This window comes from Ambystoma mexicanum, chromosome 3q, assembly GCF_040938575.1.
Source record: "Ambystoma mexicanum isolate Mex_15411 chromosome 3q, UKY_AmexF1_1, whole genome shotgun sequence".
NCBI lineage: Eukaryota > Metazoa > Chordata > Amphibia > Caudata > Ambystomatidae > Ambystoma > Ambystoma mexicanum.
This window is the reverse complement of record NC_090926.1, coordinates 258,033,744-258,050,677: the sequence shown is the minus strand read 5'-3', so window position 1 is coordinate 258,050,677 and position 16,934 is coordinate 258,033,744. Positions and strand designations below refer to the sequence as shown.

The 16,934-nt window shown below is 44.7% G+C and overlaps 1 protein-coding gene across 3 annotated transcripts in view; it reads right to left on the bottom strand.

Moving 5' to 3' along the window:
* TIMELESS (timeless circadian regulator) overlaps positions 1-16,934 on the bottom strand; it is a 1,506,051-nt gene that overhangs the window by 360,315 nt on the left and 1,128,802 nt on the right. For all 3 annotated transcript variants that reach the window (XM_069653695.1, XM_069653693.1, XM_069653694.1), the window contains one exon: positions 1,839-1,921. In XM_069653695.1, the coding sequence (XP_069509796.1) occupies positions 1,839-1,921 (83 nt within the window). The remainder of the gene's footprint in view (positions 1-1,838; positions 1,922-16,934) is intronic.

Below are 16,934 nucleotides of genomic sequence, written 5' to 3'. Positions count from 1 at the left end.
TATGGTGTTTAAACAGCAGTAAAAAGTTGGGGGGTACACAACTGGAGGGAAAATTACAGATAATTGAGAATCTTTCCAAACAAAGGGTATCCACATGGGTGTGGTCCACCAAAAGGAGAAATGAAGAACTGCACTGCCAGAGCTCAGTGGCAGAAAACATTCATTACACATATAAGTGGTAGGACAAGGATTAGGATGCCCTTTCCCTCCATAAGGCATTTTCACCATCACATGGACTCAAGTTGTTTCACTCACGCTCATGTACACCTCTCTCCCTCTACTATCTTTCCTGCGACCTTACTCACTGCTACTAGTTATCGCGTCCACCCATTGATTTCACTACCCCCCTCCTACTACACTTCTCAAACTACTAGCCGCCTCCTATTACTTTCTTCTCCTGTTACTCCCTCCTCCACAACACTGCTCCTTCCCCCAAATCCTATTGAGCCCTCCAACACAACTTCACTCTCCAAACACAAATCCTCTCCTACTTCCACTCACCCTACTTTGCACCTACCATTCCTCCCATCAAGCTACTTAGACACCTTCCTTTCACTCTGCACTAACCACTTCACATTCACTCCTTAATCTAAGCTCTTTATTATTAGAATTATAATTGTTCTTTTAACAAGCACTTAATACCGGTTTCTAAGCGAAAGCCCATGATACAAACCTGTGTTTCTATGCATTGTCTTGCTTCCAAGACAAACTAGTTGCCCCTGTGTCTCACAAACATGCACTCAAATTGCGGTAAAAAAAATACACTCAAAACCAATACCTCACCTTCTCCAATAAACTCTTCAACACTCTGCTGCTCCTTCCACCCTCCTGCTGGCTTCTTGGTCCACCACCTCCATCTCATATGACCTCATCCAGACAACACACAATTCCTGGTTCCTGTTCCCTCCTTAAATATTCCTCCATGTGTACTGATTGGCTCGCTTTCCCTAGCCAATCCTGTTATATAGTCTCCTACCAGGATGTATGTGCATAGGGAAGGCTTTGAAAGGTGGCTAAACCAGACCCATTTTCTCCACTCGGTCTGGCCGTTTATTCACGATGGGCGCATTGGAAGTTCACTGTTCTTGTTTATGTTTTAGATCCTGGTTTCCTGTGGGCCACTGGTAAATTTGTTGGGGAAGGGTGGTCGCTTTTCCCTCTTTGTTCCTGGTGGTTTAGGGGGTCAGTCTCTATAAGTGAAAGGCCGCTGGTGCATGTGGGTGGCCTTGAATGCTTCTTCTGAATTATGTACAGGCTGGCAGCCTTCTTCGTCATAGCTCTCTCTCATGTCCAGTTTGCTTGGTGTTGACTTGCCCGGATTGAGTCACGATTCTTGGACTTCCCAGCAGTGGCGGTTATTATTTCTGGCTCTCTGTCCACAAGCTGGTTTATCGGTTTTCTCTCCTCTGGCAATTCTTGAGGACTAGGAGGAAGATAGAAAAGCTAATCGAGCACATGGATAAGGAGGTCTGGTCTGAGTTACAGTACTACAATACTGCAATCTGACAAAGGTGAAGTGTCTAGGTCTTTGAGTCCGCTGTAGCTTGTCTATTGCAAGGTTGAGCACTGCTGTTGGATTCCTCCTTATGCTGCCAACCACCTGCAGACAGTGCTTCCCAACTCCCTACTGGCCTTGTCACACCACGGTACTGAAGAGGAGAATGAAGTGTTTGTGAAAACTATGGTAGCTAATCAATGGAAATTACCAATCTGTAACACATTTGAAAAAACACAAGCCACACAACCAGAATGAGATTACAATAAGGAGGCACTGACGAAAGAAACATGATTTTTATAACATGCACAGCTTTCTGCCTCAACAGCCACATGTGACTCACCATCTGTCCCCTCATACTCCTCAAACAGCATCTGGAGCTCAATTTCCTGTTCTTCAGTCCAAACCACAATACCTGTGCCTTTCCTGCATGAGGCAGAACATGAAAAGAACATTAGGACGTGAAACCGTCTCTGTATCAGATTCAATTATTGGTGTTTTTCTTTAAAACCTCATATCCAATCATCATTTGCATACATCTTTGAGTTAATAGATATGAACAATTACCTTCATGGTGATTCAGGTTCTCTCCCCTCCTTCACAACTGACTGGAAGTGCCTGCATCCAGAGGTGGGCTGGGAAGGCTGGCTCGGAAAACCCACGTTCCCACGTTTCTTTAAACTATGCAGGGCACATGCACGTATGCGTCCATCTGCGTGTCAGACCCTGCTTCCCCAACCCTCCCGTCACCAACTAGCACTCCTCAGTGCCATATGCTCCCCCATCCACCTCCAGGCAGGACAGCTGAGGTATGGTATGTGCCCATAGGGGATGGTAGGGTGAGTGTTGTAAAGGAGGGAGAGCAATGAATAAGGGAACCTGGATAACCATGAATGTCATTTTTAATTTCAATGCCATCATTCTTTCTCTCCAGCCCAAATGGTTGGGACAAGGCTATGAAGAAAACAATTAATGAATAAGGGTGGGGGAGGATAAGGCAGAATATACCTGACCAGTCTTTAAGCAAAAATAATGCAAAGTACTTCTTGGCCAAAAGAAGCCTAGGGAAGTAACCAAGGAATAGTGTTTAGTGATCCAGGTGGCAAACTTGCAAATTTCAACAATGGGAACGTGTGCCTTAGGAAAGTCACAGATACTGCCGTTGCAGTAGTGGAATGCATGTGAAGTCCTTGTGCAATAGGCACTCCTTTTATCTTGTATGATTTAGAGCCGCATCACACAATCCATCTTGGAAAAGAAGCGTTAGGTCTTCTTGCCCATGTACTGCCCACTATAAATGACGCAGCAATGTTTCGAGCATCTGAATGGATTAGTCTACTTTTTCAAATATCTTTTTATTAACATTTTTCATAGGGAAACAAATACAATAGAAAGAGAATTAATACAATAGTAACATTAGAACAATATCACTTCCTAAAATGTCTATCTCCCTTCCCCCCTCTTTCTCTCCACCCCTCCTCCCCCGCTCTATTCCCACTTTTTGAGCCTAATTTTCTCTTTTTTTGTTCCCATCCCCTTCCTCACTCCATCCCCTTCACCCCCCTCTTCTCTCTCCCATTTTCCTTTTTTCTTACAAGTACATCTGTATCAGTAGCGAAGAAGAAGCAAAACAACCAAGTAAAAGGAATTGCGGAGGTCAAGAGTAAGGTCGAAGAGCAGGGGCGGAAGAGAAAATAAAGGTTACAATTATAAATCATTAAAAACATTCCATGTAGCATCATATTTATCCGTCTTTCTCAGTTTCTGATGTGTTACTTTTTCCCGACTTGGAAGAATAGAAAGGTCATGCAACTAATCATCAATAGAAGGTCTGGCATTACTTTTCCAACATTTTAATATTTGTTTCTTTGCAATCATCAACGCTCGATATGCCCAAAACAATAGATCAGACACTCAAAGGTCTGCTGGAACAGCCCCAGCGCACATACCATAGGAGTATGTGGGAGTGAAACATCCAGCATGAGATCCATCTGCTGTATTACAGCATCCCAAAAGCCAGTAATTTCCGAGCATGTCCAGAACATATGTAAACCCGTTCCAGTATCAGATTTACAATTCCAGCAAGTATCATCTAGCACAGGTTTGCACCGTTTCAGCTTTAAAGGGGACGAATAGATACAATGTATAACCCATTGCTGAGTACATCTCAAATCTAAATACATTTTATATCTATTAGGGCCTGTACAAATACGATTCCATTCACTCACTGAAAAATCAGAACTTAATTCAGAAATCCATGTCTCCTTACCTCATTCAGATGCTACGTCAATATATTTTAGTGCAAGTAGCTTATACAAGCTGGAGGCCCTGAGGGGTTCACATTTAGACACATGTAATAGTCTGAATACTATGAACAGAAGCGTTCAACGGAGTGAATAACAATTGAAAAATCTCACAAAGTATTTAATAACAGCATACCTAAGACATTCGCAGCTTATATTTTAATTTCAAGAAGTCAAAAATAAGCATAGAAGTTCTATCAAGAATTTGACCAATTTTGCAAATACCCATTGACTGCCAAGAGGGCCAAGATAAGGGACGGTTGTTGAACAGAATATCTGGGTTCATCCAAATAGAAGACTGAGCTCAGAAGGTACTTTACCACTAAAGACTCACAACATTTCATCCAGTCTTTCAAAACGTGTCTAATAAATGTAGGGGTTTTATCAATAGATAATTTCTTATCCATGCTGAGAAGGCAATCCAGAAGAATTGGATGAACAGAGGATCTCTCTATGTGAACCCAATTTGGGCAAGGGACAGTAACATCTCTCAGCCAGAAGTGTAATGTGCGCAACGAAAAGGCTCTGATATGAAGTAATATTGGGGAAACCAAATCCTCCCACATGCACCGGCTTCATCAGTACATCTCTAGGGATTCTAGGCCTGCCTCCCTCTCCCCATAGGAAATCTCAAAAATGTTTATCTATGTCTCAAATTAAAAGATATATAGCAGCAGTTAGGGAGAATTATCCTAAAAGGCTAATTTCCCAAACCTAGTGAGTCCCACAGCAGCTTTGCTGGATTTTTGGGTTTGTTTTTTTTCTCCTGCTAAGAGTGAGACTCTTTTACCCCCACTCTTAGGCATGATTTGAGGTATGTCTGACTTATGTGCTTATGAGCTATGGGGTTTCTTTTCACTCCATAGGGTATCATCTATGTTTCTGTATGTGAGGTACACAGCACCCTCAGTGCAGTACCACAGGGGTGTCACAGTCACCCCCAAACATAGACTCCATACCCTGGGACTGACTACTGTCTCCCAGGGCATGTAAAGTCACCATTGGCTTTACTAGTCCAAAATTGTGAACAGAACCAGTACAAACCATCATATTGTGGAAGTACTGGTAAGGGGTAATTCGATTGCCCCTGGGTCTGTCTTCGAGGGGGCACTGTCCCGCCCCCCCCTCGTCGAGTTTCTGGCTGGTGGCAGTGGTTACCACGCAAAATATTCCTTAGGAATATTCTCTATGGGATTTTCCCATTGATTTTAAACGCACCACTTTTTGGTGCAATGTTAAAGATACCGCCGGTTTATTTATTTAATATTAAATCCTGGTTGGGTCTTTTTGCCAGAACTCAAACCTAAAATGGCGTTTGTGTTCGTCTCTAACTCTGACCAAGGTCGAGCCCTTTGTTCCACTTTTGGCGGGCTTCTCCACAGAAGCCCTCCAAATGGTGCCACTCTGTCTGGGTTCCACAGGAGGGGTGGAATAGGCACCCTGGACTGCGTTGCCTCGGCAACCCAAGTCGCACTCTACTCTGATTGGCCCAGTGGTGAGCCGCCCGGCTCACCACTTAGCATGTGTGATTCACAGCTAGGCTGATGAATGGGGGTTTTTCTGCATAAAAGCAGGGTCTTTGGGACTGGAACTTCAGAAGTCGCCACAGGACTCAAGAATCCAAAGAGCGACGAAGCTGAGCCACCTGCAATGACGACACCACCGGTGAAGCCCTGCTGCAGCTACCTCACCACTTTCCTGACGACAAGAGAAGATCTTCTGCTGGACGAACCTTCTTCCTCTGAGCTGGTGGGACCAACCAGTTCACCCTTTTCGCCTTGCAAAGACGGCCCTTGGTCGAATCGCCCATGCCAAGCACCCCGGCGGCCGGATAGCCAAGCTCACCACTTTTGACTGCAAATAAAATGACCGCACCTTTTAATCAGGAACTCTGCGGCTGGTTTCATCCCTGTGCAGTGCAACGACTCCAAGTTTCCTCCTCGACAAGATCCTCTCTTCCCCTGGTCGGAACAACGAACGGCAATCACTGCCAGGAACAACTGCCCCCGCTGGAGCTCCCTTTCTCTACAAGGTACTGTGTCCTGCCTGCCCTCCCTTTCTACAGATTGCTAAAGGTGACCCTTAAATCCTTTGCTTCTAAACTGGGTTGGCTCCAGGCCTTCTAACTATATCTTTTGACTCACCCAACCTCTTTTGAACACTCTGCAAAGACTTTCAGTGCACTTTAAACCGTGTGATCCTGGGCACATTCCACCTGGCTCCATTTAAAGTGGGCCTGGCCTATGGACTTTGGCTCTACAGTATAACCTGCCTTTCTCCCCTTGCTCTGAACTCTTAAGTGTTGGGAACTGTTTTATTTTATGCTCTGCCTTTTCTCTCCCTTTAATTGAATTATTGGAGTGCCATCTAGGTTACACGCTCACATCTGTTTTAACAAATAGTGGTGTTTGGACCTAGACTTGTTTGATAATCATCAAGGGAGGTGTGTATACTTTACCTGACTGTGTTCTAACTTGCTTTTGATTTAGAGTGCTAGTATATTGCCCAAAGTGTGTTTTAAATAAATAATTATATACTTTTTATACAAAGCTCTGGTTAGTGTTTGTTTACTCTACTGAGTTTTTGGCCCTATTGTGTATACTCTACATACTGCCCTACTCTTCTTGAGAGAAGTCTGACTGCTCAGCCACAGCTATCAGGTAAATCTGGGTGGTGCGGACTGCTACCAATTGAGTTTACTGCTTACTCCTGTAGTCTTAATCTTTTTGCAGTGTTCCCCAAGGGAACTGCACAGGATTCTCCCTAACAACACCGTTGACCGCAGTGGGGAGACGGTGAATTACAGCGTGGGATAGGAATCAGCAAGCGACGGCTGTAAATGACTGATTGACTACCTTGCGTTCGTGGCTGGCATACTGTGAAATGGGAGAGCACCGAAGCAAAAAACAACTGTCAGTAAGTACGGCAAGGAGGGTCACACTTATAACCACTCACCTACCCCGCTTGTCTTGTTCCCGAACCTGAGCAAAGCCACTTATCTCAGGGCTTTGACAGGGGGTTCACAAAAACTGTTCTAAGACCATTTAAACAAATGTGGAGAATGAACTGGGCGGACCTACCAGCAAGTAAACCTGCAATTTAGTGCTACTCACTTTTATTTCGGGAGAGCCGGCAATCGAAAGACAAACTTCAAAGCAAACCCATCACTACAGTTTGTTTTATCTATACCCCTCACTGTTTGTGCTACCATCTGTTAAAAGGAGCCACACAGGAGCCCTGCGTATAGCCCCATACACTAAGGTTCTTCAATTCTTACTTAGGCTGGGGCTAATGCCAATTTTGGCATTTTGGAAACATTTGGAGACCCATGGAAAGAATGAAACTACGGAGCACAACGTTAGTGGACTCCTCAATCGTACCGGAATGGGATGGTTCGTATTTCGACCCCCGTTAACTTCTGGACCTACAGAAATGTCAGCCAGCACTACCCCGACTGCACAAACAGCCACTATGACAACTCTGGCTCAAGTGCATTCCCAAGACCCCCTATGCATTCAAGGGGGGAGGGAAGACGCTAAAGAGGTGCAATTATCATTATTACATAATTGGAAATGGGGTATGGAATACACAATAACCACTAAAAACATCCTAACAAAAATTGAAGATTATTTTGTAAAAAAGAGAAACAAAAGTTTAAATGACATGGAAAGTAATGTAGAAATTATATGGTCATCCTCCCAAATAGAACTAAATGGGCTGGAAATGGTGGAAGTAAGCCCCACGAACCACGGGCAAGAACGTGAAGTTAGTGGGGAAGGAGAAATTCCATCATCACAGCACGTTAAGAGCCAGAACTGTGAGGAGAGACAAGCAAATTTAAACAAAAGTACAACACCATCAGCTATGATAGCAGATGCGGTTAGTGTGCATACTAACGAAGGAACACTTCTTGCTTTTAACTTTGTGTTGAGCTCTCTGCTCTCCGTCTTCGAGCTTCTTTAAAGCAGAGTTCATTCACAAGCTGGAACACTGCGTGAACTAACCAAGGAAATGGCTAATTGTGACAGCAGTAGTGGGGCTGAGCAATGCCATTAATTCTACCGTCATACCAACAATCAAAGAAACAATGGTAGAAGTGGCGAAACAAGCCATGGACATTTCATCAATCCAAGCTTAGGTGTCCTCATACAAAAAAGAAGAAACTGTTCTACACCTGCTACATGGGCTCTTACAACAGTTAGAAAATCGGCCTGTAGCCAGTGAGGAAGAACAAAGAATTTGCCATGATTCTCCCTTTTGACGATACTCCATTATCAGAATCCACACTAGAAGAGTTCAGGCGCCTGGCCAATGTTATAGAAGGTACATTGGAGACAAACAATGAACTCTCCTTGATCCAAATCGGGGAGTAGGCAAAAAATACAGAAGAGACAAGAGGAATGGATTCTCGCTAGTCACCAAAATTATAGAGGAAGAAAAAAAACAAAATAAAAAGAGAAAGAAGGGAAAAAAAGAGAAAAAAACACTTCCTCTACAACCTAAGAGACACCAAAAAAAAAACAAAATCAGATAAATCTGAGAATAAATACCCCAGGGGTAAATCTTTATTAAGAACATTTCGCTCCCCAGTAACAACGACACATTAGAGAAGGGGCAAGAGAACAGCAGAGAAGGGACATAAACGTAAAGGTGAGCCTCCATACAGACCTTTATGTACAATCGTTAAATGGTCTAGGTGAGGGGGAAAACCAGACTGCAAAGGTATCTTCAAAAGCACCCAATATGGTACAACAAGGTGGTGCAAAGCAAAGATCCAAAAAGGAATGGCAACAGGGAGCATTCCATGGGCTCCAATAGTTTTACAGAAAAATCTGTATGCACAAAAGATTAACATCCCCGAGGATAGATCTCAATGCGCCACTGTGAAAAAAAGACCTAAAATTGGTGCCCATTTTCTTAAAACAATCTCTAAAAATACCCCTGCCACTACACAAAGAGCCAGCTTCAATTAGGGAATCGGCGGAGCCAGTCTTAATTAATGGAAAACCACCTGATAGCCCGAAAATATGGAATGGAGCTGGGAAATCCATTGAGTTAAAGGAAGTACCAGAGAAAAACAGTATTGGCGATCTTGTCTGTGGAGGGACTTTGAGTCCCAAAGGGAATGCTGAGGAAGATATTTAGTGGTTCCGCTATTCCGAAAGTATGGCTGCAATTATTGGTTAATACCATCAATCATAAATCACTCAGTCAAAGTGTGATTTTGACAGTTCAAAAAAGTGTCAAGCCTTTATCTTCTAGCCTCAAAAGATATAGAGGTCATGACATTTCCACACTCTTGCAACTACTTCCTGGCAGAAGTTTGTCTTACATCGAGGGAAGCAAAGATGCCCATCCTGAATGCATCAAGAGACTTTGCTGAGATTCCAGCGGAGGCCAAGCAAAGAAAGCCTCAAAATTGGGGGACGTCTAAAGCACCCTGTTCAGGGAGAAGATTGGGCTCAGAGAGAACTGGCCTAGATGCAAGGAAGTTAGCTAATGGAGGATCTGCTCCGGAACATTTCTTGACACTACTTCCAGAACTACTATCACAAGTTCTACATAAAGGGGGGGTGTGAGTTCAGTCCCTTTAGTCATAAGGCCATTAGAGTAGTAAGCTGGAACACACAGGGCCCCAGCACCTTTAAATCCAGAATTATGAGCGAGAACTTGTTTGTGCAAAATGATATAATTTTGCTTCAGGAAAGGAAACATGGCTGGTTAATTCTGCGGAAATTGAGGGATATACATCCCACTGCCTATCTGCATCAGAAAAAGTGATGGGCAGACCATAAGGGGGCTGGTTGATGACTTTTAAAAACCTCACAATTAAAGCTCACAATTAAAGCTATAGTTCCTATTTTTAACACCAAATTAGGAATCCAGGCATGCAAAGTCCATTTGAAATATGTCATGCCAGACCCTGTTCTAATTACTATTAACATCTTTTGAAACCCTGCTTGTTCCGAACTCCAGGCCTTTTTGGCAATATTGCCATCATTACTAGAGAAAATTAAGTTAGACCATGGTGGAGACAACATCATTCTCGCAGGAGATTTTAACACTGAATGCGTTTACACAATAAATGGGAAAGAGAAATCACCCCCGAAAAGGCTTTCTAAGAAGGGACGCACCTGGGTTGATTTCCTGGACTCCTGGGGGCTGAAAATGTTAAACATGTCAACCGGGGGAGAGATAGATGTCAATGCCACATGGCGTCGTGGTCAGTCATCATCTACATTATATTACATCTTTGTCTCTCCCAGTCTTTTCTCCTGGCGCTCCTCTTTGGTTATAAAACAGGACGATAGAAGCGATCATTCTCGTTTAGAATTACTTCTTCCCGATGTGTCAGCTACAGAACATCACCCACAAAAAATAACGGGCAATAATACAGGTAAAATATGTCTGGTCAAATATAGACAGGAAGGAAAAAAACTAAATAGTAGATTAAAAGAAATATCAGATTCCACCCTGTTAGACTACTGCCTTTGGGCTAAATTTGTTAAATCGATATGGTCAGTCCTCCCTCCAAGTGAACCTGTGTCAGGCAAACAATCTAGTCATGTACATTGTTTTGACGAAGAGACTCAGGAAAGGAAGAGTGCTCTTAGACTTAAAATCAAAAGCCCAAAGACTTTGCAACCCAGTCTCTGCCAATACAGGTTGGAAGTTAAAAAAGCACCTCAAGCCTATAAAAATTGGTCTAAAAATCAAAGAATGATTCGGATACAACAAGACGGAGAACTAATGCTGCGGTTGGTAAGTGAAAGCAACTCCAGAAATGTTTGGTCTGTTATTGGCCAGTTGGAGACCAACCGCAGCAGTACTCTCTGTAATTTAGTCCCCGAACCCAAATGGGTGGATCATTTATCAAAAATATTTAAGAACCCTGGACCAGTGGCCGCTCGCATCCAGCCGAATGTGCCCAGGCATTTATCGTTCAAGGAACGATAGTTCATGGACACCATAGCCAAGTCCTCAGTTTCAAGAGTGGCAGGCCCGAACCGACTGACATATCAGGTACTAAAAAATGAACCAGGGATCTGGTCCAGACTTCTATACCTTTTTTTAAAGAAATACTCATGGAAGGCCGCAATAATCATTCCATTATTCAAGGGTGGCGGCGGGGGGGAGGGGGGGGATTACAGACTAGATCGGGCGAGTTATCGCCCTCCTCGATATAGACATACATTTTTAGGAAATCGCTGGAGGGAACTCACCGACTGGGTAGATACTGCACAGATCCTATCCTGTCATCAGACAGGTTTCAGACGTGGTACTTCTACTACCCTGAATGGCCTTATTCTAAATCTGGTGAATGAACGAACAATGGTTAAGGGCGAATCCCCACTTCATGGCGCCTGGGTAGATTTGTCGAAAGCTTTCGACCAGATCGACAGAGCACATCTGTGGAGAAAACGGAAGAGATGGGGGATCCCGGAGTTGATTGGCAATGCTGTTTGAGTTCCCACAGGGACACCTCATTGAGAGTGGGCCTGGACGAACAAGGGCACCACTTGGACACAATCAAAGTGGAGAGAGGAGTACGGCAAAGGTGTTTGTGTGCACCCCTTTTTTTCAACATGTTTCTAGCCGACATGGGGGACTACCTGGAATCGTCTGCGTTGGCCAGCCCTGTGATCAATGGAAGGAAGATCCACTGGCTGGCCTACGCAGACGATATAGTCCTGTTGGACAGGACTGCAATAGGCTTCCAGCGGCTGTTAACGGGCTGGGAGAATATGCCAGAGAAAATGGACTGTCCATTAATCCATTGACATCTAAAATAGTAGTCTTCAAACATATACAGTAAAAGGTTCAAAACTGCAACTGGGTCCTGGAAACTAACAATTTCACGGGTAGAACACTTGATCTATCTAGGATATAGAATATATGCTTCCCCGTCAATTTACAAGGTGGAGGTAGACGTGGCGATGAAGACTTTACAACTTATCTCCCAGATGAAGAAGATATACACCAAATATTGTAGGTTTACAATTCTCCCCTTAGTTTCTTTAGGGCAAAGGTGATACCAATCATTCTTTATGGTTTAGAGGCTAAGCCTCTACTTTGGAATACAAACTGGGATAAGTTAGGATCGCTCGTCTGGAAAAAAGTTGTGTCTGCCGATGAGCACACCATCTTGGAACCTGAGGTTCGTGCTAGGCTTGAATTCTCTAGACTCCTTAGCTGTCACGACCCTTGCCCAAAACCCCCTCTCGCAAACCCATTGGCCAGGTGGAGTCAGGACTCGGGCCTCTAGAGCCTGGCATCCTCTTCAAAAGCCCTCATGGGGACAGTCCTGGCGCCTATGGCACCAGGCTCATACACCATGAACAACAATGTTCTTGGGAACTACTTTATTGTATTGTCGGCCAACATGGAGGCATCCACATAGCTTGGTTCCTAAGAACCAAGCTATGCGGTCTAGTGTTTTGGGTGTGGCAGGCCTGGAACTACTTTCCCTGTTACTACTTTACCTGGGCTATATAAACCACACCCTGACTGCAGAACATGCTTCGTGTTACTTTGCAGCTTGCAACGTGATGTTCACCGTGTCCAGCTATTCCCTCGAACCTCGGAGAAGCAGAACCTGCAAGGAGACAAAAGGAACATCATTAGCAGCAGCATCTTACCTGCAGTCTTCATCTTTGAACACTTGCAGCTACTGAGAACAGCTTCCTCGAATCTGCACGCCTCCCGGACAAAACGACCCGAAAGAGGAAGATTGAGGCAACATTAAAGAAAGCTGTAGAGACATTTACAAATTACGAACTGCTCAAAAGGCTTACCTGGCTGGTCGACTCTCGGCTTGCACCACTCCAGACATTCCACTCGCGCTGAACACCACCCCGACCTACAAGAAAGGAAAACGCAGGTAAGCAAAGGCAAGACTTTGCAGTGCTGCGCATATCGCTTACTTACCGCATCATAGCGCTCTTAATGCGCCATCATTTACCAGCCGGGCTCAACCAAGCCAGTTCGCCGCACTGAAGTTCCACATACCTAAGGGAGAAAAAAAGAGTAAGAAAGGTATGCAGGATAGCAACAAAACTAAAGAACAGCAATAAGACCTACCTGAGCAATATCAAACGGGCCGGCGTCAGTGAAGTAACTGGACCGCACTCGCCCATGAAAGACAACGCGCCCCTGTAAAGAAGGCAGGACGGAGAGCCCGCCTAATTCTACCACAAGGTGAGGAGAGGGCGCCAGAAGGACTGAAAGCATATGGGGGTGGAGGGAGGATACTTACCCCAGTCCGTCAGTCTTGAACACAGTCCTCCTGTATTTTTAGGCAGAACCTTCCCCGCCGACCACATCATGGCAAAGCTGAGCAGCACACCAGCGAGTAACCCAGCTGGGTGGCATCCCTGTGGATACCAGGTGAGCGTAACATTAGCAAGCTTTATCGGCAGATAGTTACAGTAGAATGCAACTCACTGTATGGGGATGTTGAAGCTCATCTGGAAAGCTCGAGATCAGAGGATCTAAGCCATCTGGAAATAAAAGTCAAGGACTTATTGTTAAAACACGATCTAAACCTTGAGACATTGATTAATAATCCCCAGAAAGTTAAAACTGTTGGTGAGATAGGAGACTGGATTAAAACAATCGCAAAAGTTAGAAATGCGATCCTGCCGAACGCCTTCCAATCTGTGGATACAAGTTGGGGTCTCTAGCGAAATACTTGATAACATTTCCGATGGTCAGGTAAGAAATAATTTAAGGATAAGATTGAATCTACCACCTGTCAGGGAAGTGCTTGTACAGCAAAGGCAAGAGGATTCACACAAACTGTGTAAAATATGTGAAACTCCCTCAAAACAAAACCTGAGGCACTTGCTAATGGAATGTGAAGGAACCTGGAGGTTGAGATTGTCTCTATTCAGAAAGTATGTAAGGAGCGAAGAAGGGTTGATCTCTGAACATTTCTGGAATAGAATTATTTCCGGTCACGAAACCCTTCAGGCATTTTCCGTAGTTGAACTGCTAAAACAATGTAGATTTAATCATTATACCTGTAACCCCCATTCTGATCATTGCCTCATAAAAATACGATTTTTTGAGTAGAGTAAAGAATAGAAAGATGGCACAATTAGCAATCAAAAACATAAGTTATATGTTTTTTAGAAACGTGACTAGAAAAATGATTACAGAAATCGATATGTCGCTGGTGCTACAGTACAGTATAATTGTTTTAATGTTTATCTGTAATTTTTATGTTGTAACTTTTACGTTGTTTTGTAAAGGTTTTGAAAAACCAACACAAAAAAATAAAAAAAAAATATGTACATTATATAATAGGATTTTAACTTGCTTAGAGATATGTATACCTAAATATTTGAAACCAATTTCCGCCCATTCCTCTCGTTCAACTCCCAAGAGATTTCTGTGACATGCAGGAGATATAGGAAAATCCAGTGTCTTAGACATATTAATTTTATAATTCGATACTTAGCCACATTTCTGTAAAGTTGAAACCAACTCTTTAAACAATGATTCAGTATCAGAAAGCAGAACTAAAAGATCTGCGTACAGCAGTACCTTAGAGATGCAGTCACCCAACGACACGCCTCTAATATCAAAATGTTCTCTAATAGAGATAGCTAGGGGTTCAATAAATAGAATTTTTTTTAAAAGAGGGGAAAGAGGACAACCTTGTTGAGTACCACGACAAATATGAAAGACTTCAGATAGAGAGCCATTCACCAAGACCCTTGCCTCAGCATTTCCATATAATGCATTTAAAAGATACAAGATCCACAATTGATTTTTAGCAACACTTGCCGTAAAAATGTCCAACTTATCCTATCAAATGAGTTTTCTGCGTCAACACCAACTGCGGTGTAAGGATCCAGTGAATCGCCTTTTAAATGTACAACATCTAAAAGTTCTCTCAAATTATCAAAACTATTTCTGCCGAAAACAAACCCCGTCTGATTTTGGTGGATCACTTTCAGCAATAAAGGGTTAAGTCTTACAGCGAAGATCTTTGCCAGAAGTGTAACATCCACATTTAGCAGAGTCTATAAGGAACAAGTTACTTGCATGTAATTGTTGTTCTCCAGCATGGGTCTGGCATGGATTCACATGCTCATGAATATTCCCCATCGTCAGGCCAGGAATCCTCGGTAAAAGCAAAAACAGTTGAACTTTCACTTACAAACTGTCTTTCTTCTATAAACCAATCACTGAGCTCTGGGTCATACTGCCCCCAGCCAATGACTGCCCTCTCCGTAAGCCCCTCCTCTGGCAGCCATCTTCAGATTTGGTAGCACGTAAAGTGGCAGTATGACCAGAAGAGACGCAGAGGGGCAGGAAGGAGAGTTCACATATGAATCCATGACAGACCCATGCTCGAGAACAACAGATATAGGTAAATAACTTGTTCTTTCTCCAGCATGGGGTCTGCTATGGATTCACATGGTCATGAATAAAGAATACATTGCAGTATACACATACACAACCACGGGAGGTGGCAAGGCTCAACAGAAGCAATTACTCTTTCCTCCTCACCAGGTTCACCTTCAAGCGAACAGGTTGCGTAGCACAGCTTGGCCGACCCCAGACTCCTCTCTGAAATCCCTATCGAGGCAGTAGAATCTTGTGAAGGTGTGTGTAGACCACCACGTAGCAGCCCTGCAGATGTCTAGCAGGGGCACACCAGACAGGAACGCTGTCGTCGCTGCCATTGCTCTGGTAGAATGGGCTCTCTGCCAGCCTGGCAGCGGTCGGTTTGTCAACCCGTGACAGTGAGTGATGCAGCCGGAGAGCCACCTAGAAATGGAAGCCTTGGACAAGGCCTTCTCATGGTTCACAGGACCAAAGTTCACGAAAAGCTGGGATGTCTTCTGGAAACTTTTAGTGCGGGCCACATAGAACTTCAGAGCACGCGCCACATCCAGCGAGTGCAGAGTTCTTTCAGCCGGCGACGAAGGCATCGGAAAAAACACAGGCAACACCAAAGTTTAGTTAATTTGGAATTCCAATGGAACCTTCGGCATTAAGGAGGGGTGCGTCCGCAGCACCACCTTCGTATCGTGGAAAGTCAGATAAGGCCGCTTGCAGGACAGGGCCTGGATCTCACCTACTCTCCTGGCAGAGATGATAGCCACGAGGAAAGCAGTCTTCCACAAATGGTATTTGACAGGGGCTTGATGCATAGGCTCGAAGGCCCCCCCCCGATGAGCCTGGTCAGAACCACGTTGAGTTCCCAGGCCGGGGTGGGCGCCTTCACCGGTGGGAAAGATCGGAACAGTTCTTTAAGGAACTCCTTGACCAGACGGTGTGACCAAAGTGATGAACGCCCCGGAGACCTGGTGTAGCTGGATATAGCCGCCAGATGCACTTTGATGGAGGCGTGAGCAAGCCCCACCTTGGCCAAACACAATAAGTATGAAAGGATCTGCGGGCCTTGACCCAGGGGGTTCGATTTTCTGTGTCCGGCACCACGTTGTGAAGCGCTTCCACTTGTGCCTGTAACACTTCAGTGTCGACGACAATGTGGCCCTGGCAAGGAACTCCCTGCAGTCCACCGGAAGCTCGTACCTACTGAACTAATGCTGCAGGAGCCAAGCCTTCAGGTTCAGAGATCCTGGGTCGTGGTGAAGGATTGTGCCTCCTTCTCTGGTGAGCAGATCCGCGACTACCGGCAGGATGACTGGTGGTGACCTGGACAGGCTGAGAAGGTCCGGGTACCAAATCTGCCTCAGCCACGAGGATCATCTTGCACCGGCACCATTTGAGTCGATTGCTGACTCGCAGCAGGAGGGGCAACGGAGGAAATACGTACATGAACAGGCCTTCCCACAGGAAGGAAAACTCATCTCCCATGGTCTTCCGATGGTGGAACCTGCTGGCGAACCTCAAGCATTTGGAGTTTGTCGCCTTCGCAAACGGGTCGATCTGAGGCCTGCCCCACTTGAGGAATAGCCTGCCCACTTGATCCTGCTGAAGCACCCACTCGTGGCAAGAGCATAGTTCCCTGCTGAGGGAGTCAGCAATGGTGTTCTGGACTCCCGCCAGATGAAAAGGATGAATATCCCCTGGGCGACGGCCCAGTGCCACAAATACTGCGCCTCCATGGAGAGCGCTGGAGACCTGGTGCTGCCCCCGCTTCCGGATGTTGAACA